The sequence below is a fragment of the Taeniopygia guttata genome, chromosome 2 (assembly GCF_048771995.1).
Source record: "Taeniopygia guttata chromosome 2, bTaeGut7.mat, whole genome shotgun sequence".
Classification (NCBI taxonomy): Eukaryota; Metazoa; Chordata; class Aves; order Passeriformes; family Estrildidae; genus Taeniopygia; species Taeniopygia guttata.
Window position 1 is genome coordinate 85,520,780 of NC_133026.1, and position 27,618 is coordinate 85,548,397.

General features: G+C 39.4%; 1 protein-coding gene across 13 annotated transcripts in view; it reads left to right on the forward strand.

The window, feature by feature from the left end:
- Positions 1 to 27,618, forward strand: part of FHOD3 (formin homology 2 domain containing 3) — a 374,599-nt gene that overhangs the window by 285,410 nt on the left and 61,571 nt on the right. For 6 of the 13 annotated variants that reach the window (XM_032746914.3, XM_072924374.1, XM_072924376.1 and 3 more), the window contains 6 exons: positions 6,565 to 6,699; positions 9,984 to 10,034; positions 14,821 to 15,035; positions 19,577 to 19,600; positions 20,936 to 21,241; positions 24,983 to 25,872. In XM_032746914.3, coding sequence (XP_032602805.2) covers positions 6,565 to 6,699; positions 9,984 to 10,034; positions 14,821 to 15,035; positions 19,577 to 19,600; positions 20,936 to 21,241; positions 24,983 to 25,872 — 1,621 coding nt within the window. The remainder of the gene's footprint in view (positions 1 to 6,564; positions 6,700 to 9,983; positions 10,035 to 14,820; positions 15,036 to 19,576; positions 19,601 to 20,935; positions 21,242 to 24,982; positions 25,873 to 27,618) is intronic. The other 7 variants (XM_041714657.2, XM_041714658.2, XM_030265762.4 and 4 more) reach the window with 4 other exon arrangements.

Here is a 27,618-nt window from a genome sequence, read left to right on the forward strand (position 1 = left end):
TTCATTCCACTACCAGAAAAATATCCTGCTGGTGTGTTTTCCAGGGTGGGTCTTTCTGATGCATATACCAGGAGGTGGTTCCCCCTGGGCTGGACAGTCAAACAGTAGTACAGTCAGCCTAGCTTAGAAAATCTTCTGGAGGCACTGCGTACCAAAGGAGCAGGAGTTCATGGTCTCACCTCTGTTAAATCAAATGCCAGAAAGTTCAGCTCGCAAACCTCCACTTCTTGAGGCTTTTGGCCAGTCACTGTGAGCTTAGTCTGCACCTCTGGCTGGTCCCTCAGAAGTTCTTCCAAATCTCGAAGCCTGGTAAAGGCCTGCTATGGTGTTTGCAGATTATTTGTGTTTGAAGCATCTCCAGCTTTTCCAGAGCATTAGAAAATAGGCTTAAGAAATACTAAATATATTTTGCATTCTTTACTATGTTTTCCATCTCACTTGCTTTTTGATCTACAACAATATGTTACCTTGGGCTCCCATGATGCAGGGCCTTGAATATTGAATGTTCATTTCCACGTTCTTCTATAAGTTTTAAAGGAAATTTACCTTCTAACATTTATTTCTAAAACAGGTCACAGACAGTGAGATGAACATGCCTAGATTATAGGTGGTTTTTTCTCCTCTGACACTTAAACACCATACCTGAAGCATAAGCATAAAGTGCAGGAAAAGTCTGCAGGTACTCTTCTTTTGAGTTTTATTCCTTTTCCAAGTGCCTGAAATAGTGCTTTGCTGGAAATCTAGTTCTTTCTTTCAAATTTCTCTCTTCAAAGCAAAGCAAAACAAACAAACAAACAAAAAACCTGAGAATGCAAAGCAGCTTTTCAGTTAGATTTTCTACTAAACTTAAAGGTCTAAGTAATTGAAAACAGCAGGAGATGCTGCTGGATGAAGTTTCTTGGCAGGTTCTTTTTTTTTTTTTTTTTTTTAGCCATTTATCACTAATTTGTGCTCTGCAGTTGCCTTGCTCCAGCTGTTAAGCACAAAGGTAAAACAGAAACCTATGAACCAAAACCTGCTATACACCCTGCAAAGCTGCTGCTCTCCCAAGAACTGCTTCTCTTTCCTAGCCTTTCTGTTCTTTCTGTGTGTCCTTCTGGGCTCTCAGACCAGAGATCGTGGCGATTTTTCCTTGTGGTAACTGCCAAGCACATCTCTGAGTAACATAATGAGGAAGGGATAGCTTGGTAGCTGATAATAGTGGCCCAGGGCAAAAGCCTCAACTTTATTGCTGAGATTTTAAGAGGAAAAATAACCTTAGGAATTACTTGATGATTTGCAGTTTGGGAAGCAGTCATGGCTTGCACTGGCCTAGCTGCTTGTCGAACTACTGTGTAAGCAATATTCTTGATTGCAGCTTTGTGGACTTCATCATAGGGCATATGTTTAAACAGAAGCATGAACTGGTTGTGGTTTCAGACTGCAGTGTTGCTGGCTAAACATGCCATGTGCAGTGCTGATGCTCAGGGCTCATCTACCTTGACCTCAGTGTACACCTGAGCTCTGCAAGTCAATTCCAGGCAAGGTGTAACTCACATGAGGATGAGAAGCTGCAGGTTGTGCACAGAAGCACAGTGTAAAAGCTGTGCAGGTCAGCTAGAAGAGGAGAGTGTGTACGAAGTCCTTGTGCATTGCCCAGGCTCTGTGCAGCTCTGTCCTGCTGTAGCTCTAATTTGGGTAGTCCCCCTGTGCCACTTAAAAGTGTAACATTAATAAGTTCTTCTCTTGGTCATTCTCAAATTTCTTTCTTTAAAGGAAGCATTAGTAGTTCTAGCTCTCAATTTTATGTTTATTTTTGAGAGAAGTTTTTATAAAGATTCCTTAAGTAATGTTTAGTCTGTTTGCAAAGTCTTATATCAACATGCTTTTGAATTTGTCATGTCATGTGGAGAGACATAACACATGAAGAGTTTCTTTAACTGTAAAAAGCAATATGGCTCTTGGCAGCTTTGCCTCCCCTTTTGTCTCTTTCTAAGCTGGAAAATGAATTTATTTTGTTAAAGCCAAAAGACATTTAGAGTTACTTAAGGCCAAGTAGGAGCTGCTGACTGTTGTACCCTCACTGTAGCATTCCCATGGCTGCTGGAACAGGAGCACTTTGCAAAATTAGGTAATTAGTGCTTCCTTATTAAAGTTATTATTGACTCTGCCCCATGTTGTATTAAAGACAATCCTGAATATTAACCTTATGACCTAAAGGGATTTCCTCTCATAAGTCATCTGTAAATTTTTTTTAGCTCATAAAAATATACATTTGTATTTTGTATTCTTCCTCTAGATAACAATTTCTCTTCAGAAAATTTTAAAAATTCAACTGAACAGAGGGAAAGGCAGCCACAAAATAGTATGTCGGAGCTTACGTGAATGAAGTTCATTCAGAATTTCAGTTTTGCTTTCAGTAAGATAGAAATATTTTCTTCAGTTTGCAACAAGATTAGAGTAATTCAGGACACATAACCCCCTTCATAGTCCATGATGGAGTATTTTCAGAAAACTGCAAGAACTTGGAAAAAAGTGTGAAAGATCTTGTGTCTGCATTAATTTGTGTATCTAATAATGATTACTAATTCACTGCTGTGTTAAATGCTGTAGGTCAGGCTGGCTGAATTTTTATTCAGAAGAGCTTTGGCCTACAGTCAACATTTTGGTTTCATATACTATGCTCTGTGTATATGTTTTGCCTTCTTTTCTTCCCACCACGCCCCCCCCCCCCCCATTCTTTCCTTTTACTATCTCTTCTTCCAGTAAGATAAATTACTAATGACCTCTTTGGCCCTGCATTCTGATTCTGTAGTGAGGAGCTCTATTCACAAATCCACAGACCTAGATGCTTTCTGGTTGTGTATTTTCTTTCTGGAATGAAAAAAGTAATAACATAGCTTGTTTAGCTTTTACTGGTTTTAACAGGAGGCATAAGAAAGCTTTTCTTAACCTTTTTGATATTAACAGTCCATTCTTAATAGCCTTGCATTCTCTACAAGATTGAAAATAGTAGTCAGAGTAAGCATCCTTCTGGATTGTATTTGTGGAGCTGAACAAATGGTTGATATTACCAGCTGGTAACATATGACACCAGCACTAAAATGCTGGCATATATTAGCTGTAACCCCATTTTGCAAGTGATCACTCTATTATGCTTTCATTGATCATTCACATCTCTTTACTGTTAAAATCTCTTATCACCTTTGATTCAATGCCAGAAGTTTTTTTAGCCTTTTTCTTGCTTATCCATTTTTAAAATGTGGCCTGCAGCAATAAGACCTAAAAATTCAGGAGGCCTGAAGGCACTGTCACCCTTCAAACAGCATCAAAGCAACAAAATTACTCAGTGGCTCAGCCCAAGCCTTCTCACCAGCTGGTTTGGTCAGTCATGCTGCCGTTTGAAATTCAGGTATGTGCTCCCTGGAAGGGAACATTTACTTTAAGTGTTAATTGCCAGGGAAATACAGAAACAATATTCAGATTTTGCCAATAAAATGTACCTAGACAAATCCCTTTTCAAATTGTTTAGACTGTGTGAGGAATACCTCGTAATGCTTGCTTTTCCTCTGGCTGCTTTACAGGTTTGTACACCCTGAAAGTAACCTGGTTACCCCAGGTTTAGTTTAGGCACATGTACAAAATTACCTATCGAGTTTGCTAAATACTAAAACTGTGCATTTACAGTTGCAGAGCACATTAAAAGGTGTATAGGTGCACCCAAACACCAGGCGAGCCGTGGTGTTTGATATTTGCAATGAGGTTGAGTTCATGAGGCTTCATGAGGCAGCTGGTCTGAGCGTTTGGTGTGAGGCGTGGTCCCCGCTGAGGGCAGATGTGTGTGGTTGAGTGGGTGTAACCACTAAGCGAGTGCTAACTCAGCTGTAACAGTGCTGTGTCTTTGCCTGCCCTTTTCTAAATGTGATTGAAGACCCAAAACCTTGACTATTTGTGCTTTAAGAAGTCAGTGTCACTCAAGAGGTCAGCTGACTGTGTTCCTGTCTGTTTAATTATGACCTCTATGTACAGAACCTTCTGGCAGATTGGGCTGTTAGGTTTGACCATTTCATGCAACAAACTGTTGTGCATGATAAGGCTGTGTTTGGCACAAAGGAATTAAACTGGGTATGTGTCTTCACCGCTTGTAATTCAGCTGAAGTCTGCACTCATAACCAGCGGGAAATACGGAAATTCCAGGTTTTGACTAACTGTTGTTGGTTTGATTAGTTTTGAAGAGATGGCAAGCTAACATTTTCAGTTCCTTAGACACTGGCTTTTCTTCTGGACATACAGCTGTGGATCTTCTGTTTAGATTGTGGTGCTGCTCTTCATACATCTGCAAATTTTATCCCAGTGAGCAATGCTAGCCAAACTATGCTACCTCAAAGCTCCAAACAAGGTGTGGAGGTATTTTGCTACCAGGGTTAGCTTAGAATACCATCTGCAGGACTAAGCTGTGCATCTCCATGTGATTTCCCTGTAATCTCCCTCATAAGAATGTGTATTTATTGTAGGGCCTCAAAGAGTTTAGTCAGAGCCGAAGGCTTCCAACCTGCTAGATGATGTGCAGACTTAAAATCACTCTTTTGGTCTCTCAGCATCACCCCATCCTTCCCTTTCATTTTCCTTCAGTCTTCTTTTAAGCCATACCTTCCTTTGACTCTAAATGGAGTTTGCAGACTTCATGGCAGCTGGGCAGGATGGGATATCAATGCACAAATATAGAATACACAAAACAGATAAAGACTTGATAGAGACCCTCTTTTGCCATCTCTCCTAGTTAAATTCCATATATCTTCACATGGAGGCACTGTTCATTTTTCCCCTTCATAAAGTAATTTCTGATGTTATATCCAACAATACAACCATGGTTTTCTTGTGCTACTACAAGGATGGAGCTCTAGCTTTTGAATTTTAGTACAGTGGTGCTACTGTTTCTGCTAAGAGCTTTCTCTTGAAACATGCACTAAGAGGTCAAAAGTTAAAATAAATTTAAAATATGCTCAAGGGAAAATTCACCACACGTACTTGACTGTCAGGGTTGGAGGATTTTTTCCCACTTTTCTTAGTACTGAAGCATATTAGAGATTTTTATGGGTTTGAGTGTGATCCAGCATTGATACTGTAGCTTTGGAGGAGTGCCAGCAGGGACTCTTACAGAATATCAAGTTTTATACCATCTTATGTAATGTTTATGCGGGTGGGATATGACATATTGAAATTCAATTTATTGAAATTATTGACATTATATTCATGCTGCCCTGCTGCCAGTGGGGCTGAAATGCTATGTTTTGTGGTGTTCCTGGTTATACAGACATAGACTCTCGGGGAAGATACGTTTGCATTAACATTTTTATCTTCTTTTGCACCTATGTTCACTAGTGAATTGGTGCCATTATTCTAAATGCCTACACTGTGCAGCCATAGGCAAGTAAATAAATAAGGGAGAGGGTCTGAGTTCTTAAAAATAAGGAAAATTTATTCAGGTTTGCATTACTGGTTAAGAAACCTTCCTCTAGGCAGGCAGGGTTTAGTTTCTTTTTACACAAAAGGCAGTGTCTATTTCTCTCATTAATCCTTTCATTGCAAAACTCATGTTACAACAATGCACAGAAACCTCTCTACATGAGTTATGTCTTTTTGATTTTATCAGTCTAATTCAATCAGTGTGCATCTGTATAAAACTACCCTGTACAATACAGATTTTTTCCTGTCTAAGAGACAGAAAGAAAGACACATTTACTTTGAGGTCACTTTGTTGGCATGTCGGTGGTACCAATACCACCATGTTAGGGGAAGGTTGTGTAAGAGGACCTACTCTCCCAGACAAAGTAAAGCCAATAAAAAAATCTATGTCAGCACCAAACTATGAATTTAAAAGTGAATGTAAAAGTGGCTTTATATATTTGAAAAGTTTTTACTGTAGAGGCCATAATTTCTGTTTGTATTTAAAAATGGTTTGAGAAGACTGTCCCTTTGTGTTTTACTGATATGTTTATATATGAGGTTCATCTTGCTCTTACTGCACATGCAGCAGGGAAATCATGATAATCAAATTTATTAATGTATAAAGGAAAAATATGCCTGATACTCAAGAGAGCATTTGAATTCTCTGGGGCATTTCTGACATCTTCTTTTACTTTTGTTTTTCTGTATAGAGGATTTTGAGGTGTTTGTGACACATCTGTTTTTAACATCATTGCATAACAGTTTTTCTCTTTAAAATATCAAAAATCCTTTACAGGATTCAGCTTTTCTATTAACAGGATTATAAAGTGAAAAAAAAAAATATTTAGACAATATTGCGGGTAAAACAGACTGAAGACTTTTTACACATACTTTGTGCTTTAGAAATTTGGCTGTTTAGGAAGCCTACCCTAATTGTTTTTCTTCAGCTCATCACAGAATCTATAATCAATTCAGCAAGAAGACTCTTAGCCAATGCTTTGAAAGATCCATACATAAATATTGCCATGCCATTCTGCTGGTTGGGATTATGTTACTTGCTGCATGATTGGTACTTATTTTTTGCCTGTAATAATCAATAAAAGTGACACTGAGAAATCTGATCTTCCTTTTCTGTAGGCCAGCTTTGGGTGGTCTCCTTACATCATCTTTTCGGCAGCACCAGGAGTCCTTGGCAGCAGAAAGAGAAAGACGGCGTCAGGAGAGAGAAGAAAGGTTGCAAAGGATAGAACGTGAAGAAAGAAACAAGTTCAAGTAGGACCCAAATTTGCTCCCGGTTTCTTGCTTTAATGTGTGGTAGATTGCTCAATCATTGAGACGTTCAACTGCAAAATAATTGAATTGATGAATAGAGTATCTCTTTAAATACTTTTCTTGATCTAAGTATCTTAAAAGCTGAGATACTAAACACATAACAAATTTTGGCATTTAATAAAAAAGCTATTTTTTTAAAGGCAGCCAATTACACTTGGTATGTAGAGAAGCTCGATTTTACCAGATAATATACTCACCAAATTATAATCTCAATGAGGTGTAGGATTTGAAGTTCAAACAGTGGGAAAAAGGTATCAAGAAGGGAGGAAGGGACAGCACTGAAGCATCTTTTTCCTTTTAGGTTATGCAAAGTAAAAATGCCTTGCTGTATGGTAGTGCTTTTTAACTACTTTTTCCTGTGTTTCTGAACATGTGTCTCTTCCTCCTGGAATCAACAGCTGACAGAAGTTAATGACCAAAATAACTGTTCAAACCTTGGCCAGACAAATGTCACAGTTGAATGCGGGACTTTGCATTTTCACATCTGAGAAAATGTTGTGCGATGTGGGATCCCAGGGTGTGCTGCCTGAGGATAGTAAGAGACAAGCCCACTCAACCTCTTCAGTCCATGCCTAGAAAATCCCAGCAGAGACGCTAAAAAAGACTGCAGTGGGCCAAGGATAGATGTGGAATCTATACCTGAAATTTTTTGCCTTCAGTCTAAAGAGTGTACACTAAGAAATCAATTTGTTTCCTCACAGACAGGAGTTAAAAGCAAACCTATTTTTAGTAGTTAGAAGACATAGTGCAATAACTTAAAGAATGGTAGTATAAATGTTTTGTAGCCTTAGAATTGGTAGTTATGGAAAAGATGGCACAGGGTTTCACGTTAGGCTGTTTATTAGTATGCAGGATTGTTTTCACTGTAATCATCCCTTTAGTAAGAAGTGGAAACAGGCTGTGAGTCTGTGAATTTGGAAAGAGGAGGAACTTAGGAGTGGTTGATTGATATTCTCCTGGCTCCAGAAGATAGCTAGTTTAGAAGGAAATGAGAGGCAGAGGGAAGGTGGAAGAGCACCATAATAGGATCTTTGGCAGCCAACAGCTGCCCAAGTTCTCCTGAAACAGAAACAATAAGGTTGCAGTCTTCCAGCCTGTTCCAAAAATTCTCCCTCTAAGTGGTATCATCAGGCTGCAGCAGGCTGCCATGGACAACCAACATGATCTTTCAGAAAGGAAACTCCCAGACTGGAAAAGCCAACAGGGCATTTGGAAGATTGACCTGTTTGAATAACAGATCTGCACATTTTAGTAGAGGTTGGCTACACTGGTTGTTCTGTCACTAAAAGACGTTTCTTAAAGTCAGAAAAAAAAAAATCAAAATATACATTTTCATCCCTTTATTTCAGAGTCAGAAACTGATAAACTAAATATCATGATTATGCTACATATTTAAAATTATTTTTCAATGCCCAGTGTTTTCGTCTTTTGGATTTGAGTTTTGTGATAACCCAAAAGTTACAACTTTTGTTTGAATAGAGGTCTCCAAAGCCACCATACTTCACAAACAGACAGCATCCCACAGTTGATTAAATAGTCTGGCAGAAGGAAGACAAAGTCACAGCAAGCAGTCATGGACAGTTTCATAAGAGTTCCTGGGATTTCATTATCATATCATCAGTCTGGCTAGAAACCCCGTCTCTGAAGATGTATTTTTGATTAAAAATAGCACTTGCAATGCAGTCTTTAAACTCGTGAGCCGTACTGGATTTACCATCATGACTCATTTGTTATCTCATTCTTTCCAACTCTGCCTCAAGAACATTGCACTAGGTTCTGGCACCATTATTGACAAATAGAGAATAATTTAAAGGAGAGCATCACTAGTTGTGAAAGAGCTGGAGAATTAGGAGAGAAACTACAAAGCTTCAGAAACTATTGCAAACTAAAGGAATGCTTTGCAGAATGAACATTTTTCTCGGTAGAAGGACTATTGTACCCATTGCATATATAGAACAATATGTCCTAAACTAAAGTAAAAATAAATAAACAACATGTCCTAAAATTTTTCAGCTATAGGGAAGAGTGAAAGTTGTCAGTGGGGAAAGAGTAATGTTAAAATTTGCCTGCTGAAGATTTACTTTTTAAATGTTGTAAAAGTATAACCAGTTCAGATTTCAAAGCCTATGAAGATGGTCTGAAACAGTAATGTGTGTTCCCTGTTAAAGGACTTTTGAAGAGCACTTGCAGATGTTTTATAGCTATTGGTATAATAGATGATAAGTAATTAATTTAATAATACAATATAAAGAGAATTTTAAAAGAGGTCATTATTAAAAGGAGTAGTTCTGAAAATCTTTCTGGTGCTCACAGCTTACATTGTGAAAGAATCTAGCAGATAAGGTGGAGGTCTCATCAGTTTTCTCTACCAGATTCAACCAAATGTTAAAAGTATATTGTAAGGAACCATCTTGCTGTGATACTGAGACAGGGTGGACATTTGCTGGGTTCTGCTGTGCTCTGAGTTAAATTTGCATCCCTGTTTGTGGATGTGTCAGGCCTGTCCAAAACTCAAGCATTCAGCAAACTTGACCTGGCAAAAGTTAAATATATGGGTTACTTGAGGAGCTATGGGAGTGGCAGCTGACATAAAAGGAGTTTTGTATCTAAAACTCTGAGTGAAAAATAAGGAAGTGAAAGGTTGCTATCTGTCCATGGATGCTGCACGCACCCTCTTGGAATGTGGAATTGTCCTTCATAGTAAAGCCAGTCTGTTGTCCTGTTTCCAGCTGTGGCAACTACAACTCACTAAGGAAAGGTTCCTTGGAAAGGCCAACAGGTTTGCTCACTGCCTCAGTCTATCCTGCCAGGGGCTGCACTCACTGTCTTGGGGCATTCTAAGATGGAGCAAATGAGGGATGGTTAAATAGCCACTATGGTTAAATAGCCACTCATGTGTCTGCTCCCTATGGATAAGTGCAGTTCATTGAATCTCATTTCAGATAACAGGTTTCAAAGCATGCTTCAAGTTTTTTACTTTTTTCAGGTGTTTGTAGAATTACTTTTAATGACCTTCCAAAGTACATATTTGATGGTGTATGTATGGATAAGTGTACATTCTTCAGCAATTTTTGGAAAAGCAAACAAGTTTTTTTGACAACAGCCTTCATTGTCTCTGATCAGTTTGTGTGTACCACTCTTGGCTTCTCCTACTGTACTTATATTTGTATTACTTACCTTTTTCTTCTGGTTTCTGCTACAATTTGCTGTAATTCTCTTTCTAGCCGTGATTATTTAGACAAAAGAGAAGAACTAAGACAAGCAAGAGAAGAGAGGTTTGTATGTCATGCATCCATCCTTCCCTATCCTTCCCTCTGGCTGTTTGTACTTCCTATGTTCATTACTGTGGAGCTGTCATATGTTTACATTTTTAACTCTGTTTGCACAAAACATTTTTATTCCAAAAGACTTCTATAAGAAAGAAGTTGTTAAAGAGCAGAATGAAGTCCAGCTGTAAGCACAGCAATAAATGAAGAGCAGTGAGAATGCTTAAGAATGATTGATCGTCTTTTATCTATTTGTGTGGGAAATAAGCTTACCCTATTTACCTCAGAAAATTGCCCAAATTTAGTAGAGTTATAAATTGAATCAGCCTGTCTTTTTCACCCAGTGGGTCGCAAGCTTTCTGGAGGGTCAGAAGAGGCAAGTGAGGATAAAGGAAATTGGGGTCACAAGCATTGCAAAACTGCAGTAACAGGCTGATAGAAGTGGTTCTGACCCACTCTCAGCATATTTTTATCTTTCAGAGCCAAATTTTCTTTGCCAAGCTCTTTAAACAACAGCAAGTAAATTACAAAGCTTAGCAGGGTTTATCATTGGGGCATTGTTTTAGTTTTATTTAAATAGCATATTTGAAGGGATGGAGGGTTTGGGGTTTATTTTTCCTTTTTTTTCCATTCAATGAACAAGTTTAGAAACTCTGGGCTAGGCTGGGAGGTATGTGCTTATAAAAGCATATTTTTCAAGGAATGTTCAACTAAGGACTTTTGTCTTTCAGTAGCTTCATCTCTACCCCTGCTAGTAATTGCATGCTGGAGGGAGTGCTTGTTTTCACCTGGAAGATATGCAAGTTACTGTACAAATAGATGAAAAATCATCCAGAGTGCTTCAGTTCTGCTTTTATGGTCCTCTAGAGATTACTCTCTGGAGGTACTTTTGGATTGTCAAGAATTGGAGTTAAATTATCAAAATAAGGGAGCAGCCATCTCAGAAATCATTGTGTTGCTATGTTTTTACTTGGGGTTTTTTCTGGTTGCTTTTGTGTTTTGGGTTTGTTGTTTTTTTTTTTTTTGGTTTTTGGTTTTTTTTCACAAAATCATCATACAGGGGTCAGTTTGTTTCTGCAGACTGAAGTTTTATCTGTTGAGGCTGAAGTAGCTACTATTAAAAAATTATTTTAACATCTCTAAGAGTAAGAAAATGTAAATGGGCTTTCCATTGTGCTTCCAGTCTCAAAACAATTACAAATACTTTAAAGCATTTTCTGAAATGAAATGCATCTGAGCACATAAGCATCATGCACTGATTTGAGCTGAGTAAAACCTTTCTTCAGTGAGCATGCTCATCTGCAAGTTTTGAGACAAATTAGAAGTGAGTTCTTCAGAACTTTCAGGTTGTAAGGGAAAATTCCAACTGGAATATTTTTGGGGAAGTGTTCATTATTACTGCTATGCAATCTGAGACTATTTCACTATTCATTAGTATAGTTTTGTTATCTACAGGGCTCTTTTGAACTGAGATACCAAACTATCAGTTCCTGTCATAAAGAGGAAAGACATATTTGCTTTGGCAGCACATAAATATTGGACAAAACTTTTGCAAATGAAGTCTTGCACCAGTAGTTCATTACATTGACATTCTGTAACTACTTTTTTGCAAACACCTTTGCACAAATGAAGTTTTATTTCCTATAAGAAGTTGCATGTTAACTTGTTTTAGTAGCATGCATAGACTGTAAGAAAATCCTATGGTCAAGATGCCTAAAATCCTAGCTAAAAACTGATTTGTATGTTTCCTCCATATGAGATCTTGCTGTTCAATGATTTGAGGTCTTTTCCCATTGCTTGGTTGGATGTTTACCAGTGGTAATTAAAGAATAAAATCGAGAAAGTTGAGCTCCCAAGCCCTCTCCAGTGTGAGGTGCAGTTCAAATGCTGTCCATCATCATGATTTTGTTGGCACCTTAACATTTTAAGTTGCCCTCAGGGCATTACTCAGATACCTAGGGAACTCAAAATGATAATTTCATCTACTTGAAGATGATAAATCCAGTGTTATGTTCGTGAGGAATACCAAGTGGATAGCCATAGACTTTTGGCTCATTGTCTATAGAGGAGAGTCAGCATAGCTGAGATGGTGTGTGATGGTTTCCATGGTTTAAAAGAATATGACAGCATATAAAGGGGCAATTTGTCAATCCTGTAGTGGAGGTATGGTAGCTCATCCTTTCAACCCGTTCAGATTTTGGTCTGTATGACTTTGCATATCTGCTGCTGGCATTCATTCATTATGAAGTGTAGGAATCGCCTTGGTTGGGTGCCAGCTGTAGGAGGAATCCCCTTGGTCCCCTCTGAGCACAGGGGGGAATCCTACATGGACAAAGATAAAAGACGAAAGGCGCTCTTCTCCTCGGGACTAAATCCTGTTTATTAAATAGGAGCCACCTGAGATCCAGGTGACACCTTGGGGGTAACAGAGGCCGAGGCATCGGGTGGCGTCTGGAAGAGAGAAGAGAGCAAAGGTGTTGTCCAGAGGGGTTTTGAGCCCAGGAAAAAGGGGGTGGGCGGAACCAAGGGGCCACATCCAATGGGAGACAGGTGAGGAGAGGGGGAGGGGGGAGCAGGCCAGGGAGAGACCATCACACCTGAGGCATGGGCATGGGAAAGGTGTGTGGAAGAGACCAGTGTGACACAAACTCCATAGCGCAAGATAAAAACTACCCAGTGCAATTTCCCAGTGCAAAACAACAGCTAAATAACTATTTAGTGCATTACAACAATGAATATATTTGTCAGAAACAAAAAATAACCTAAATAATGTCATTTATCAAGTGTGAAGCATTAATAACTGATTCTTGAATTTTTTTTTATTTCTAAGTTATACCTATTTATCAAGCTTCGCATTTCATAACTAGTTCTGCTGAGGTGCTTGCTGCCATTGAAGTTGCTGTTCTGGTTCCCTTTTGTGTTTCAGCATAATAATCAGATACATTTTGAAAAGTCACCTCTTGATGATGGTCTCTCCTTTGCTAGTTGGCCATGCAGCACGCAGCTACAGAAAATGTTAAAGCATCTGAAAAAGAACTGAGGACAATAAAACATTGTAGCTCCCCACATCATACAAGGATCCATCCAGATCTTTGTTGTAGTCTGCTGGCAAACTGCAAAACTCACTTGGCAGCAGCCAGCTGGGCTGTACCTGTTAGTGCCAAGTGATCAGTTTGAATGACTCTTTATGAATCTGGAATACCATCTGCTCTGCTTGTGAGGAGGTGGAAGGCACCCTATGTAAGTGACCAACATTTAAGGAAAGAGTGGCTTCATGAGCTGTAACAAAACATCATGCTGATGCCAGAGAAATGCTTTCCCCTCTATTGAAAAGGCAAGATTCAGTCTCAAGAATTGGCTTCATGTTAGAACTGTAAACAGTTCCTATTTTATAACCATGCAAGTATGTAGCTTGTTATATTTTCATCCAGAGTCTGTAGGGGTTCTTTTTCTTGCAGAATTTGTTCGAAGCCTGTGCATACCTCTGGAGGAATAAAAGAAAATGAGTTTGTTCTTCATTATTGCTGTTTGCAGTAAGGCAAATTGCCTCTGAAAACACAAGGACTGCTCTTCAAAGCCATATTTCTGTGCTCTATATGGGTGTTTGCAAATGTGCATGTGTGTGTGGCTACAATATGTACTAAGCATGTTTGTTACCACATATGGCTGACTTCTTTACCCTGCCTGCTTTTAGTGCACCCTCTTTCACTAATTTGGGCTGTCAGTGATGCAGAAGGGGGGAGGAGAGGTGTTCAGTGTTATGAAGTGTTTACAACAGTGTGTTACAGGGAATGACCAGAGTGTTTCAGGGACATAAGCAGTAGTCTTGACTAACCTGTTTAACAGCTCACTTGCGGATAAGGCAAACAGTCTAAAGCCCAATCCAGCTGTATTCATGAATTTATTCCTTAGCAAATAATGGTGGATAAAATTAGCAGACATCTGGAACAGGCACATATTTAAAAGTTATTTTGGTCGAAATGTATAAAGCATACTATGAAGAACATGATTGGTAGCTGGTCTTAATAAACAGTTAGTGAGTTCTGCCTGCCTAAAATGCAAAACAGATGTATCTTTGTTCTTTTAAAGTGACTTTGATGAATAAACTACATGTGACGTCAGGTACAAGCTATTGGATGTCTCAGTCCGGCAGAGAAATTTTTCAGAATAAAAAAAAAAAAAACTTTCCATTGTAGGCTCTGGAGAGAACAAAGTGAATTCCAGTGCATTGCTCTCACAGCAAATAGAAGCAGGTTCCGAATCTTTAGATAGTTAATTCAAACGTTTATTATTGGTATTATTTTCAGGAAGATCTGTTTTTGTCTGCTGCATTTTCCTCTCCTTACAGCAAGTCTCAGATTTTGGCAATTTGCACCAGTATTAAGGGGCTCTGGGTTTGGAGGGGGGTTTTTTTTTATTTTTTTTTTTTCTCTCCCATTTTAGTTTTGGGAGAGGGAGGGCTGAGAGGAGGAGGAGGAAGAGGAGGAAGGAGGAGGGTGAAAAGGAGAACAGACAAATGCTTCCAAAAAGGAGAAGGACTGTGCAGACTATAGCTAAAAGTTCTTTAACTCTGCTGGTTTTTACTTTTGTACTGTAATGAGCGATTTAACATTTTTCAGGGCAGTAGTCTTTGCTTCAGTGTGCACTTTTTGGCAGATTGAGCAAGCAGGCAGTTCAGTGCTGTACTCCTTGTGTCAGGCAGTCAGCTCATTCCCTGCAGGTGTTTCATCCATAAACAAGCATCAGCCACAGGCTTCTTTTTCTTTACGGAAACCCTCTGGAATTTAACTTTCAGATACAAATACTTGGAAAAGTTGGCAGCAGAGGAGTATGAGAAGGAGCTGAAGAGTCGGACTGTCAGCCGAGGCAGAAGTGAGCTGTCCTTGAACCTGAGATCTCCTTCAGCTCCATCCTCACCTGTACCCAAGTGCATCAGCCCAGCATCCATAGAGTCCCAGGAAGAGCTGAAGACCCCTTCCATCCTGTGTGGAACTCCTCAGCCCTCAGAAGGTAAGTGAAAAGGAGGGCAGGGGAAACAATGTTGGGTTTATCAGTTTATTTTGGGATGGTGATTTCTGATGCATGAGTGCAAGAATACAATTCTATGAGGTGTCAGAGTAAAGGGTCCTACATTGTTCCATCCTGGCTTCCTAAATTACCTATTTTTTGCATTAATTTAGATATAATTCTATCTGTTCAATAAGAGGAAATACTGCTAATTGCTGCTATGATTTATACTATCATTGTCTGTTGCTCTTCAAATGGAATAATTAGAAAATAGAGAATACAGAAGATCTTAATTTTAGTGTCATGCTCCTTATATATGAGGAGTTACTGAATACTAGACAAACAGTATTCCTGCCAACAGATTTTGCGTATGTGGATTCTCTGAAAGAAATGCAACAGATGAATGCCAAGATTATAATAACCTTCCAGTAGAGCACAGGCTGAATGTAACAAACAAAAGTTCTTGAATTGAAGGCAGGGGGAGTATGTTGATTATTTTTACTACCAAGAAAAAACTCTTAAAATTGTAGCACAAATCATAAAGGACTTAAAAGAGACCACAGGCAATTAGTAAAAAGGAAAGTATAACTAGTGTTTGCACGGTTGGTTTGCTGTCATATTATTTATTGGTGTACAGAGCAATGCTTTTTGTATATGTTTGTATGTCATTCTGCCACTTGCATCATGTAACTCTACTTCAGTTCTCAAAGCAACACATGCCATACAGATTTATATTTGCACCACATGATGTTGCATTAACATTGGGAGCTAGAATGCATGTTGAGGGCAAATTGTCGCCATCACTCATTTTTATTTTATTTGATTTCCTGCTACATGCTATTGGTGATTAATGCATTTGTAACTTGCACTGCTTGGTTTTATGAAGTGTTATGGCTGGTAGCATGCTATAATGCAAGGCAATTTAAGAAAAACGTTACAAATACTGAATGCTGCATATGGTTGTCCTCACTGTACTAAGTAGGTGAAGTTTATTTTATTTAGTTTCATATATTTTTCCAATTATATTCCCCAGTTTTCTTGTTTGGAACCTTAAGAGTCTCAGTGGAATAATTTCAACTTAGAAACCACAGATATTTTCCTCCAATACTGATAGTCAGAAATATCCAAACACCCATTTTGTTTAGTGCTATATTGCTTTTAGAGCAAATAAGCTGGATTTTTCCACCATTAGGATTTCAGAGCTGGGTAGGGAGCAAGTATCTCTTGTGATGATTATTTTAACATATTTCTCCTGGAAGCATTAAAAAAAATTGCAGCATGAAATGGAGCAGTATAAACCATTTGGAGAATACATTAGAGCAGGTGTACAGGGCAGCTTCAGACAGCCAGAATATGACAAAGCTATCAACATGTGGGTAGACAGGACCTCTCTACTAAAACTCCTGGCAATACAGTGGGCATTGGAGGGCAGCACCTGGAAGCCTGGCAAATGGACCACAAGGAGAGAATATATGGATGGGGCAGGGTAGCCTTCCAGCCAAAGGCAGTTACAGAGAGATGGCCAGAATAGAACCTGAACAGAGGCCTGAAATCTGTATACTTCAGCAGGATCTGGGCACAGGGAATGACTGTTCTTTCAGACCTACCAAAAGTATTGGAAATGTCATAGGAAGTAATGAACATGTGGACAGGATGTACCATCTGCAAGTGCCCATATTATTGGATATCTGCCAGTGGGGGGACATTAGGCCAGGCTTAATGTAGACACTGTGCCATGGTCTCTATACTATTACTTGACTTCCTTATGCTCCAAACTGAATTAAAATCTCAATTTTACTGGTTCTAGGAAGGGTTGCAAATCCCACTTAATAGGTAGAGAAAATAAAGCATTAACTTGCTCAAGCCAGTTGTAAGAAAAAATGAAACAGAGCATGGACAGAACTCAGATTACTTGCACCCCAAGCAATTGCTTTTTACATGGGGTTCACCATCTTCCCAAGCAGGAATGAAACTGCAGAAGAAAAACAGTTCCTTGGTTCTGTGCATGTGATGCTCTAAAGAGTTTGGAAGAATGGTGTTAACAGATGTGTGATACTCACCTGCAGAATTCAGAACTTGAGGTCAAAGGCAAAGAGTGTTCATCTACAAGCAAAACAATAAGGGATTTTTGAAGTCAGATTTATTTTATTATTTTTGTGCTGAAATATCCTTTGGCCATCCAGTATCTACTGGTATTAAGAAGGAAACGGATTCTGTCTGTGGAACTTTGTCTCACACTGTGAAATGTGTCAGTACCATTACCCAATATAAAAATCTGGACTTACTAAGCTGCAGTGTTTTCTCATATAAAACAATTGGTTCCATTGAAGTAATCAAGTCTTGTAGGACTTACTCTTGTAAAACTTGTGTTATGGCATTCAGAGGAAATGAAGGCAGCCCTGTAACTGCAAAAAGGAACTTAATTTTTTTTTTTTGGACCAGCTACTTACTCTTTTGTAATTTCATTGGAGAATATATTTTGTGAAGTGCAAGTATGCAGCAAAGGAGGAGCAACAATAACTGAGGCATCTCTGAAGTCAGTCTGCAAAGGAATTTAAGGTGAACCCTTGAGTGAAAGAAGCAGCTGTTTTAGCACTTGAGAAAGTAGGCAAAACCAACCCAAGTGCACATTGTGGACAGTAGGGGAGAACTTCTGAACAGTGGTGTTTGAGCAGGATTCAAATGCTGCCCGAAGCATGACTGGTAAGAGCATCTCAGCAGATGAGGAAGCACCAGAGCATGAGCATGCAATGAGGCCAAAGCAGCCCCAGCTGCAGAGTCAAAGGAACCATGATACTGAAAGTCCAAGGAGGAACTCGGGTGGGAAGACAAAAAAGGATCATTTCTGACTGCACGAAGAAAGAGCCAATTCAGTCTGCACCTGTTCTTACCAACACAAGGAATGGGAGGAAAAGACTGGAGTGGGAGTGGGGAGAGATAAGGAGTCCCTGTAGAATACTAAGAAAGAGGAATCCTATGCTGGAGTAGCTGAAGGGAAATAACAGCCAAGACTTTAGGCAATGCCTGAACAATTGAACCAAGAGGTCTTGGACAGACATACACATTTTAGATATACGGTATGCATCCACAAGAGACACTCAGCACATCTCCAAGTGGAAGGCAAAGAAAATAGAAGGGGATGTGGTTGGCTAATCAATTAGCCTGACAAGGGATTTGATATGAGCCCAGAGAGATATTTCTTCTCTCTGAGGGCATATAGGACTGGAAGGTTGAGTTCTTATCAGCAGGATACCAAATCTTGTGTCTGCTTCAAAGTAGATTTATAGTTGAGTATAAAGGAAATGTCCATATCCCTCTACTGCATTAGAAGTTCTTAGGCTTGCTTTTCAGAAGGATCAGCTTATAAAGGTGTCATGCTTCTTAACATCTCAGGCACACCTTCTTTGCTGTTGATCCTTTTTGATTTGACCAGGCTTGCTTTCCTGAGTCTTTGCACTCTCCACCAGCAGAAGTGTGAAGACAAGGGACAGAGACTGGTCTGTTATTTATTTATCTTGCCACCTGTGAGGTTGCCATTTGTCTGGTATGAAAATGGACCCAGTAGATGTGGGACTGAAAGTTTAAGCTAATTTCAAATAGGCCACTACCAAGCATTCACTGAGAATTGTTTTTTTAATAGCTTCAGAAGTTCTCACTAATATCACTGCAGTGGATTACATGATGGAAATGCAAGTGATGGACACATGTCTAGCTTGCTGGCTTTGTTCTCTTGATAGTGTTTCCTGGCAGATTTCATTTTTGTACTGTTTCTTAAGGGAAGTCCTGCTGGACTTAGCTCACTTTTGCAAGTGATTTGGATTATAGGTGGATTGTTTGATATTATCCCTAGAGAGAGAGACTGTCAAAATGAGTATCTTGTTTTGTTCTAATACTTGGCTTTTACTGTTCCTGGAACTTAAAAGAGCGGCCTATGTCAGTATAGTGCTCTTTACTCTTTGTTATGTATTAGATTTTGCTAAGTTGCTGCATATTTCTGGTATGTGGGGAATATTTCTTGTTAGAAGTGTATCTGGAATTCTTTTGAACATTCAGATTTTCTCAAGCATTTCTTGCATCTTCCCTGAATTGTTTCTATTTAATCTTCAGTGTAGCTTCATGATGACAAAGTTGCAGTAAGCGTTAGGAATCCTGGCCACGTTTTAATCAACTTCTTTCTCCATCTGAGCTGTTGAAGTTGACCTTTTTGGTTATTGCATTAGTTTGTTTTTTGATGTTTTTTTAGAGAGAAATATCTAAATTTTATATGAAATTATGACTATTCATGGATTAATTGGTGATGTTTGTGTATATGGACCATTGAACCATGGCAAGCTGAGTCTTTCTTGCTAAAGTACCACATTAGTTCCAGGAACTCCTGAAGAATTCCTAAGCTTTCACCTCAATCATATTCAAATCTTGTCTTGACTTTAAAATGTTCTCATTCTATACCTACACATTGACAGCTGTGGTGAGAAACACATCACTGGGATTTACAGTGTCTGCCAACTTCTTGACGACACTCTGTATTTTTGATTCTCTCCTAGGCAATGTCCAGGATACAGTCATAGGTAAGATACATTTAGAGAAACGAGGCATGGGCAGAGGTGCTTGCATATCTAGTATTAGAGTTTTAAGTGCTCTCAATGGAGAATAATATGATCTTCATTATTTTGGCTTATATATTTACTTAAAATAAATACTTACCTGCTCAGTAGAGGGCTGAAATATTTGGATTGCATTCCAGTATTTCAGTGTGATTTTTTTTTTCCTTCAAAGGTTCACGTAGTACCTGAAGAAATTCTCATTGTATTTTGTGTAATCCAAAGACAATGAGAAGTCAAGAAGACTTTTGCAAAATTGTAATGAAAAATAGTTAACAGAGAGACAAACCAAGTATGACTTGGTCATTATAGTTCAGCCACCCAAAAGATTTAGTACAGAGGCAATTTGGGAAGTATGCAGAGCTAACATGCATGTCCATTTTTGCCATACTTTGCATGGCCATTTCAGGTTTCAGAGAACGGTGAGCTTCTTGATGTGAATATGTGTGGATGCTCTTCAGTTTCTTTGCAGCATGCAGAGAATATTTGCATGTGAAAACCTGCTGTTGCTGCTAAAAACCCTAAAGGTGAATTAATTATTTTTACTGGGAAAGCAGGGAAGAAGAAATCAAGTGTGTACTATCAACAGTGTTTTCTGTGTGCCAACTGATAAAAAAGCTCATTGTGTGCCATATGCCAACCAACTTGAAACTAAATATGTGCCATATGCCAGGCAGTTGAAAACTTTGTTGTGGCTATTCTGAAGTAAATGTGCATGAAACAACATATGGTTTTTGTCAGCCAAATGTGTGACAGTGCCATTTTGAGACTGTGCCATTCAAGTGTGTTATTAAAACTAATATTTGTATTTTTTTGTTGAAGTGTTCCTCATCAGGTGAAAAAAGAACTCTTCCAGAACCCAAAGAAAATTCAACCAAAAGCCACAATCACTCTCTTTTTTGTTTGTTTCTTGTTTTGGTTTTTTTTTTAAATCTCTTCTTTCCTGGCTCTGTCTAGGCACTGAGTTGTTAATGCTCAGGTGAGATGCCCATTTTCTGCTGGTTCATTCAAATCCTTGTGCGAGTCCAACACTGCAGCTGTGGAAGTATGTATAAAAATAGTGGGCTGGCTCCAGACAGTGAGTGAGGGGGCTTGCCAGGCCACTCTCACATGCAATGCTGTCGTCGCACAACATCCATCAGTCTGTTGCTCCTAATGTTCCTAAGCACGCCGTGGACTTGCGTTTTATTTTCTTTCCATGAGGCACTTGTACAACTCTCACGTCGCTCTCATTTAGAGAGGTGAACCTGAGATGGCTCCATTGTTAAGTGAATCTCTTTCTCCCATTGTTCTCTCCACCAGTGAGTGCCAGTGAACCCGAACCAGAGACAGAGACAGAACCAGAACCAGAGCAGGAGGCTGAGGCTGAGGCCAAGCAGGGAACGGAGACACCCAAGGAAATAGAGGCTACAGAGGTGGGACCAGAGAGTGAGGTGGAGCAAGGACCAGAGAGAGAGCCAGAAGAAAGTGCAATACTCAGTGAAAAGGAGAGGCAGAATGAGGAAGTGAATGAAAAAGACAACTGTTCTGCATCCAGTATATCCTCAGCAAGCAGCACTTTAGAGAGGGAAGAGAGAGAGGACAAGTTAACCAGTGACAATGAAACTGGTAAAGTGAAGCTTTTTCAATAATGAAGGGTTTCTGGTGGGGAAAAAAAGTGTTAAATTAGCAGCTCTGATACTGTGTTAATTAGCTAACAAGCCCTTTTCACCTATCTAAGACTGTCTTCACCATGGCCAAGGCTTGTCTACTCTCTGCCTGGACATCCAGACTTTATTGGGGTTACTGTGTTTGAGGGACAATAGAACCTTGATGAAATGAAGTTTCATTTTATTTGTGACAATCTTCTCCTAAGATTAATATATTAACTACTGAATCAGCATGTTGCAGAGTCTTTGCTCTCTATCTCCTGGAGAATTTATTTGGGTGTTCTGTACATAAGTCAGTGAGACAAAGGGCTGTGCTGTGCTGACACAATTTGTCATGAATTTCCAGATACCTTTTCTCATAATTTTAGTGGAAAAGGAAGAGCAGTGAGGGCTGAGATGTTTGTTCCTTCCCTTCAGTACTTCTGTCTTGGACAGGCTTCAGACAGGAGAGAGAGATACATAGGAGCTGCCAAAGATAGGTCTGGGCTGTGGCCATCCTTAGCTCATGTGGAGGAGGCACATGAAGAAATACACCTTGTCTGGAAAAAAACAGTTTCGTAGTGCTGAGGGGTTCTAGTCGAATAGGCCACCAGGTACCAGCCTGGAAAGGCTCAGCCTGGGAAATACCTTAAGTACCAGTTTTCTGCCCAGAGAGATAATGATAGCCAGAGTTTGTATTTCAGCTCAGGCAGGGAGAGAATAAAAGAGGATTACTCTTTTTCTTTTTTTTATGTGGAGGTAAAGGAATGTAATGTAATTAGGGCATTTGATTCTCAAGTTTTCTTTGGTCTGAACCATAGAATGCATTGTCCTATATTTTCTAAATTCTAGATAAGAAAATGAGATGTGCTTCACAGTGTGAAATAGTCCTGCTCTGTCCTGAAAGAAGAGGGATAACTCTGAATCCCGATTACCACATAGACCTGAACTGTCAGATTGAATTGTTCAAGTTTAAATCTCTGACTTTTTTTTCTGGGAAGCATTACACGAATTACATCCTAAATTTTAGAGCTAATTTATTTCCAGTCAGCACCAAGACTGAGTTAATTAGAGTGCTATTGTACTCATAAAGAATGCAGATGGATATATCTGTGGGAAAGGCTGGGGAGGGATCACAGATGAAGGAAGTTGCTACACTGTGGCATAGTCCAAGATAGTCCAAGTACAAATAAAGAACAGTTGCAAGTTTTTTCTCCTTACCTTGTCTGACTGACCTGTTACAATTCTAATTTAAAGTCCCTATGTACTTTTTCAAAAGCTAAGTAATGTACTCTTCCTAAAATCTACATCATAAAATTGTACTACACTACCAGTAGACTAAACATTTATTCAGTAGTGCTGAATAGGAGGAATCATGTAGTGAATTGTTTGCTGTTTAGTAGGTGAGGAGTTTTGGAAAGCAAACAAGAGCACTACCTCTAGCAGTTTTGACATTCCCAAGACTCATTTTGTCATTTATGAGATGGCCCGTTGGTTCTGACTGGGTACATTTAGGACAAAGGAATAAAACCCTTGGTGCAAGCATCTTCATTAGCCATCCTGCCAAATTTGGCTTCCAATAAGTCTTGCTTCTCCAATGGTATTTCAAAGTTTTACCTGCAGAGAGGAGGGCAGAAGAGGCCAGCAAGGTAGCAAGAGTCTTCACAGAAATCTTTGATCAGCTTGGACAGTTGGCGGGGGAAATTGGAGAATGCAAATTAGAGATTGTGTCTGGGCAAATTCTGATGAGTAGTTTTTCAAAGGGATTAAACACTGGAGGATCCCATCTGATGAAACTGAGAGGGGGTAGATCATGTGAAGTTTGTGAAATGGATCTTGGGAGCCATCCTGAACATCTTTGAAGGAAAGGCTTGGAGTAGGGGAAAATCGTCTGTGAGGGCACAGCTGAGTAAAATCTATGGTGTGGAGAAGGAGCTGTCTAGTGATGTCTAGTGAAGCTACCTCAGAGAGAAATCTAAGAGACTGCCTCAGGTGAGCAAGTATTGGTAAAAAAGCAATCCCATGGATCAAGTCTGATGAAAACTGAGCAGATAATGGAAGCAGTGAATCCACCTGCAAGAAAGTAGGTTGTATCCATTTCTGAAAAAAAAAGTCTTTTTTTTTTTTTTTTCTGGGGTTAAACTCTGGACTGATACTGAAACATGGTTTAGAGCTTGATCTAAATAGAGGCAGGAGTCACTGCTGTCCACACACTTTGTGCTGAAAGGCCCTACATTTTAATGTGGTGTTGTTTTAAGGGAGGGGAAAAAGGGAGTTGTGGGGCCCTGGATGTAAATCTCACCAAGAGGACACCTTCTCAGAACACAGGACTAAGTGTTGTACTAAGAAAGCAACTCCATTGACAGAGGAAGCTGTAAAAGATACTTAAGACTCCAAGGTATTGAAAAAGGTAGGAGCATAAGTGAAGAAACCAAGATAAAATGGGAGTTTAAGAAAAAGGACAACCTACAGATACCAAAAAAAAAAAATCTTTAACCAAGAAGACCCAAAAAAAGGCAGGCTAGCGATCAAAATAAAATGATGAAATAAAAGAAGTAGAGTTTATGAAAAACATATTAATAAAATGTGTAAGGATTATGGGGAACAGAAGGAATTCCATACAGGAAATACAGTAAGTGTGAAGAATTATCATTGTTGCATGTTTAATCACTTCATCTGATGCCCACTGGAAAAAGGAGCACCATAATTGTTAGACACATTATCCACATTGGTTAGTAGTATTAAATTCAGGGAAATGGAGTCACAGAGACACTTACATCATATATTTTTAAAGTTTGACCACTATAATTTGTTATTTATGGTGCTGTCTCAGACATGGTATTTTGCTTATTATTGGTGAGAAAAGCAGTAGTCAGAAAGATGAAGCTTCATTGCATTGAATTGTTAAATGATTGTAATGTGGGAAGGCCAATAGTATTTCAACACCAACATGTAACAGGGAGGTTAACAGTGATTGATGAGCAGCATGTTCAAAATTATTTTATAAAGGTTCTCGTATCATAAACAATTTTTAAAATCTTGCTTATGCTTATACTCACTGAATTGCCCTGAGAGCTGTACCCTGGGTATACAACCTACTTTGGAATTCCAATAGTCTGTGTTGTGAAGATGGCCCAGGTACCCAGCCAGGGGGTTCTGAGGGTCTGAAATCCGCCCTTCCCTAGCCAGCAGGGTGGGAGGAGGAGAAGTAAACAGCTACATGTCAGCCTTGATATCAGGCAGGGAAGATCTCTTTCATATGATAATATTTTCCTGAGGTTGTTCCAGTACATGGCCAGGTGAATAGTATGATGATAACCTGTTTTGTGTCATTGTCATGATATTTAAGCCCCATTCTGGAATACCAAAGGTTATGAGAATTTATGCATTGTATAAAATGAGCTGAGGTAGTAAGTCCAAAATGAAACCTCACAGATTTCAGGAGAAACCTGAACATTCAAATCCTGAAGTTATATAGTCCCTACCAAACTACATTATTCTCCAGTCCCCTGCCTTTTTTGAAAATTACTCCCAACCCATTAAGACCAGGCCATGTATCAGCGCTGTATCTTATTTCAAGATTTTCACAGTAGCTGCTTTCATAGTTTAAGAGTAGCTGTACATGTGTCCTGCAAATGTCTTTTTTTGTGGGTTGAAGGGTGTTCTTCGTGCTCTGACTTCCTTCCCTTGACTCTTCCTGTCTCTGTGTGTGTGATTGCAGGCCCATGGTCACAGACCATTCAGGATGCTGGTGTGAATGAGCAGTGCAGCAACATCCTCAACAACAAGCGGTTTATGCTGGACATGTTGTATGCGCATAACAAAAAGCCCAAAGATGAAGAGGAGAAGGAGCTGGAGGCGAAGGAGGAAAAGAAGGAGACGGAGGAAAGCGAGGAGTCACTCACTAGCCTAGCCAGCAGGATCTCTATTCTTCAGGCCACAAAGCAGGCCAAAGATGAAAGTGTCAAAAAGATGGAGATTGGAAATCTGGACAACCAAGGCAGTGTGAAAGCCTTTGCAGAAAAATTTAACAGTGGTGAGCTGACTAAGGGGACAGCAGTGCCTGAAGATGAAATCAGTGAACAGGTCCCCGAGAAAACACCAGCACAGACAAAGAAGGAATCTGATTACATCTGGGATCAGCTCATGGCTAATCCTCGAGAACTTAAAATCAAAGACATGGATTTTACAGACTTGGGGGAGGAGGATGATGTAGATGTGTTGGACATGGATATGGGTCCTGGGGACTCCCTTGCTCCCCCTCCTCCACCTCCACCTTCTTTTCTGGGTTTGCCTCCTCCACCGCCTCCCCCCTTGTTTGGATGTCCGCCTCCACCGCCGCCCTCTGCTAATTTATTGGCTCCTCCTCCACTGTTCAGCACTCCTCAGGGTTTAGGGTCACCCCAGGTTTCTAGGGGTCAGCCAGCATTTATAAAGAAGAAGAAAACCATCCGTCTGTTTTGGAATGAGGTACGGCCATTTGAGTGGCAGTGTAAAAACAACAAACGCTGCAGAGAATTCCTGTGGTCGAAACTGGAACCCATTAAGGTGGACACTTCCAAACTGGAGCATCTCTTTGAGTCTAAATCCAAGGAACTGCCTGTCACAAAGGTACAGCTTGTATTCAGTTTGCTATTTTTCTGCTATTGTATTGATATTCATTCTGAATTAGATCTAGGTGATTTATGTTGTTTATATCAAACCAGTGGAAATTACTGGGTATGTTTCTAGCTTGGTCTATGATGGAAGATATTCCGTGGCCTGACACTAGAGATGAGCCTAGGGTGGTTTAGGTGCCAAGTTGCCCTCCCGTCTTAGGTCTGCCAATTGTGGGATATCACTCCAGGTGACAAATACCAACAACTTTTACATTAGATTGTCCATAGCTGAGTGCCAAACTGGATACTGGAATCTGAAATATTTTCTGTTGCATTCGTACAAAGGTCACAACATGGTGATTCATATCTGTGTATTTGACAGTTCTTCACTTGGTAATATTTTCCGAATCATTATGTGGAAAGGTTAGAATATCAGACTGGATCTGCTGCAAAGAGTCTACACATGTGTTTTGTTCTGAAGAATGGAATTATCAGCTGGACCATGTTTACAGCTGAACTCTGCAGGGGCGTTGGGTTTTTGTTTTATACTGGTGAACAGGCCTATATTAAATCTTTAATTTATACAATGGGGTAATTTTAGGATAGAAGCTGGCACAGGAAATACCTTTGTAGCTAGGATTCCCTCTTCCTTAGTATTGTAATAAAATAAACTCACAAATGCTCATGACATGGCTGTTTGACATTAGAATCAACAGCAAAAGGAAGCTTTTTATAGTTGCACTTAAGAGGAGCTTGAAGTAGTGTTAAAAAAGTTATTAGCCTGAACATTTGTTTTTCATGGCTACATAAACTCCTTTTCTTCTAAGCAGCATAATTGGTAACAGGGAAACAATATTTTTTCCAGTTTAAATGATAGTAAAAAATGTCCATCTCTCTTAAAATAAATGAATGGCTTGTGTGTTTTCTCTATATGCCTATATGTCTTATAGTAATATAAAAACAGTCAGCACCTTGAATATTTTACTTCTCTTTAGCTAGAGAAAGTTGTTACATCTATTATGTATTATAGATGTTGTTGTTTGCTCCTACACTGGGGTATCTGGATGTCTCATAGTAAAGGTTCTCTGTGTCACTTACCCAGTTTATTAACTCAAAATTTTCTAATAGTCACTCTTGATCATCTTGACAAAGTGGAAACATTGGAATTTCTATAATCAAACCCCCAAGTACCTAGCAAGCAACAGGTACATAAAGAGATGGCTCGTGTAGATCTGCCATTACTGCTCTTAGCTGAATTTTTTTTAACACAGATGCATGCAAATCTGAAACGTATGGTGTAGCACCTTTAAAAACACATTCAGCTGATTGTTCATCTGGCCAATGCCGAGATTAATTCCTTTTCTGCTGAGGAAGGAATGCTGGTGACATTGTGGTGTGCTACTCCTCATCTCTCTCCCCGTAAATACAAAGCTGACACAGATGGTTCATAGATGGAAGGAATGAGAGCATTTTCTTAGATCCATAAAACATTTAATTCCTTGAATTGAATGTGGAATGATAACATACTTGCCATTTCCAAAATCTAGCTTTGTGCTAAGTGCCAGCATTGTAATGGAGCACTCTGACTGATTCTTGATCTTTGATTCTCACATGAAATTTTGATAAAATTTTAAATTGTTGGAGTTATGACTTGTTTACTTTTCCAGTCAGTCATTGTGCATGTTCCCAAACTACCCTTGGCCATTTTCCCTCCCTCACACTTGCTTCTCAAACCTGCCTGAAGCTTTGGCACAGTTAT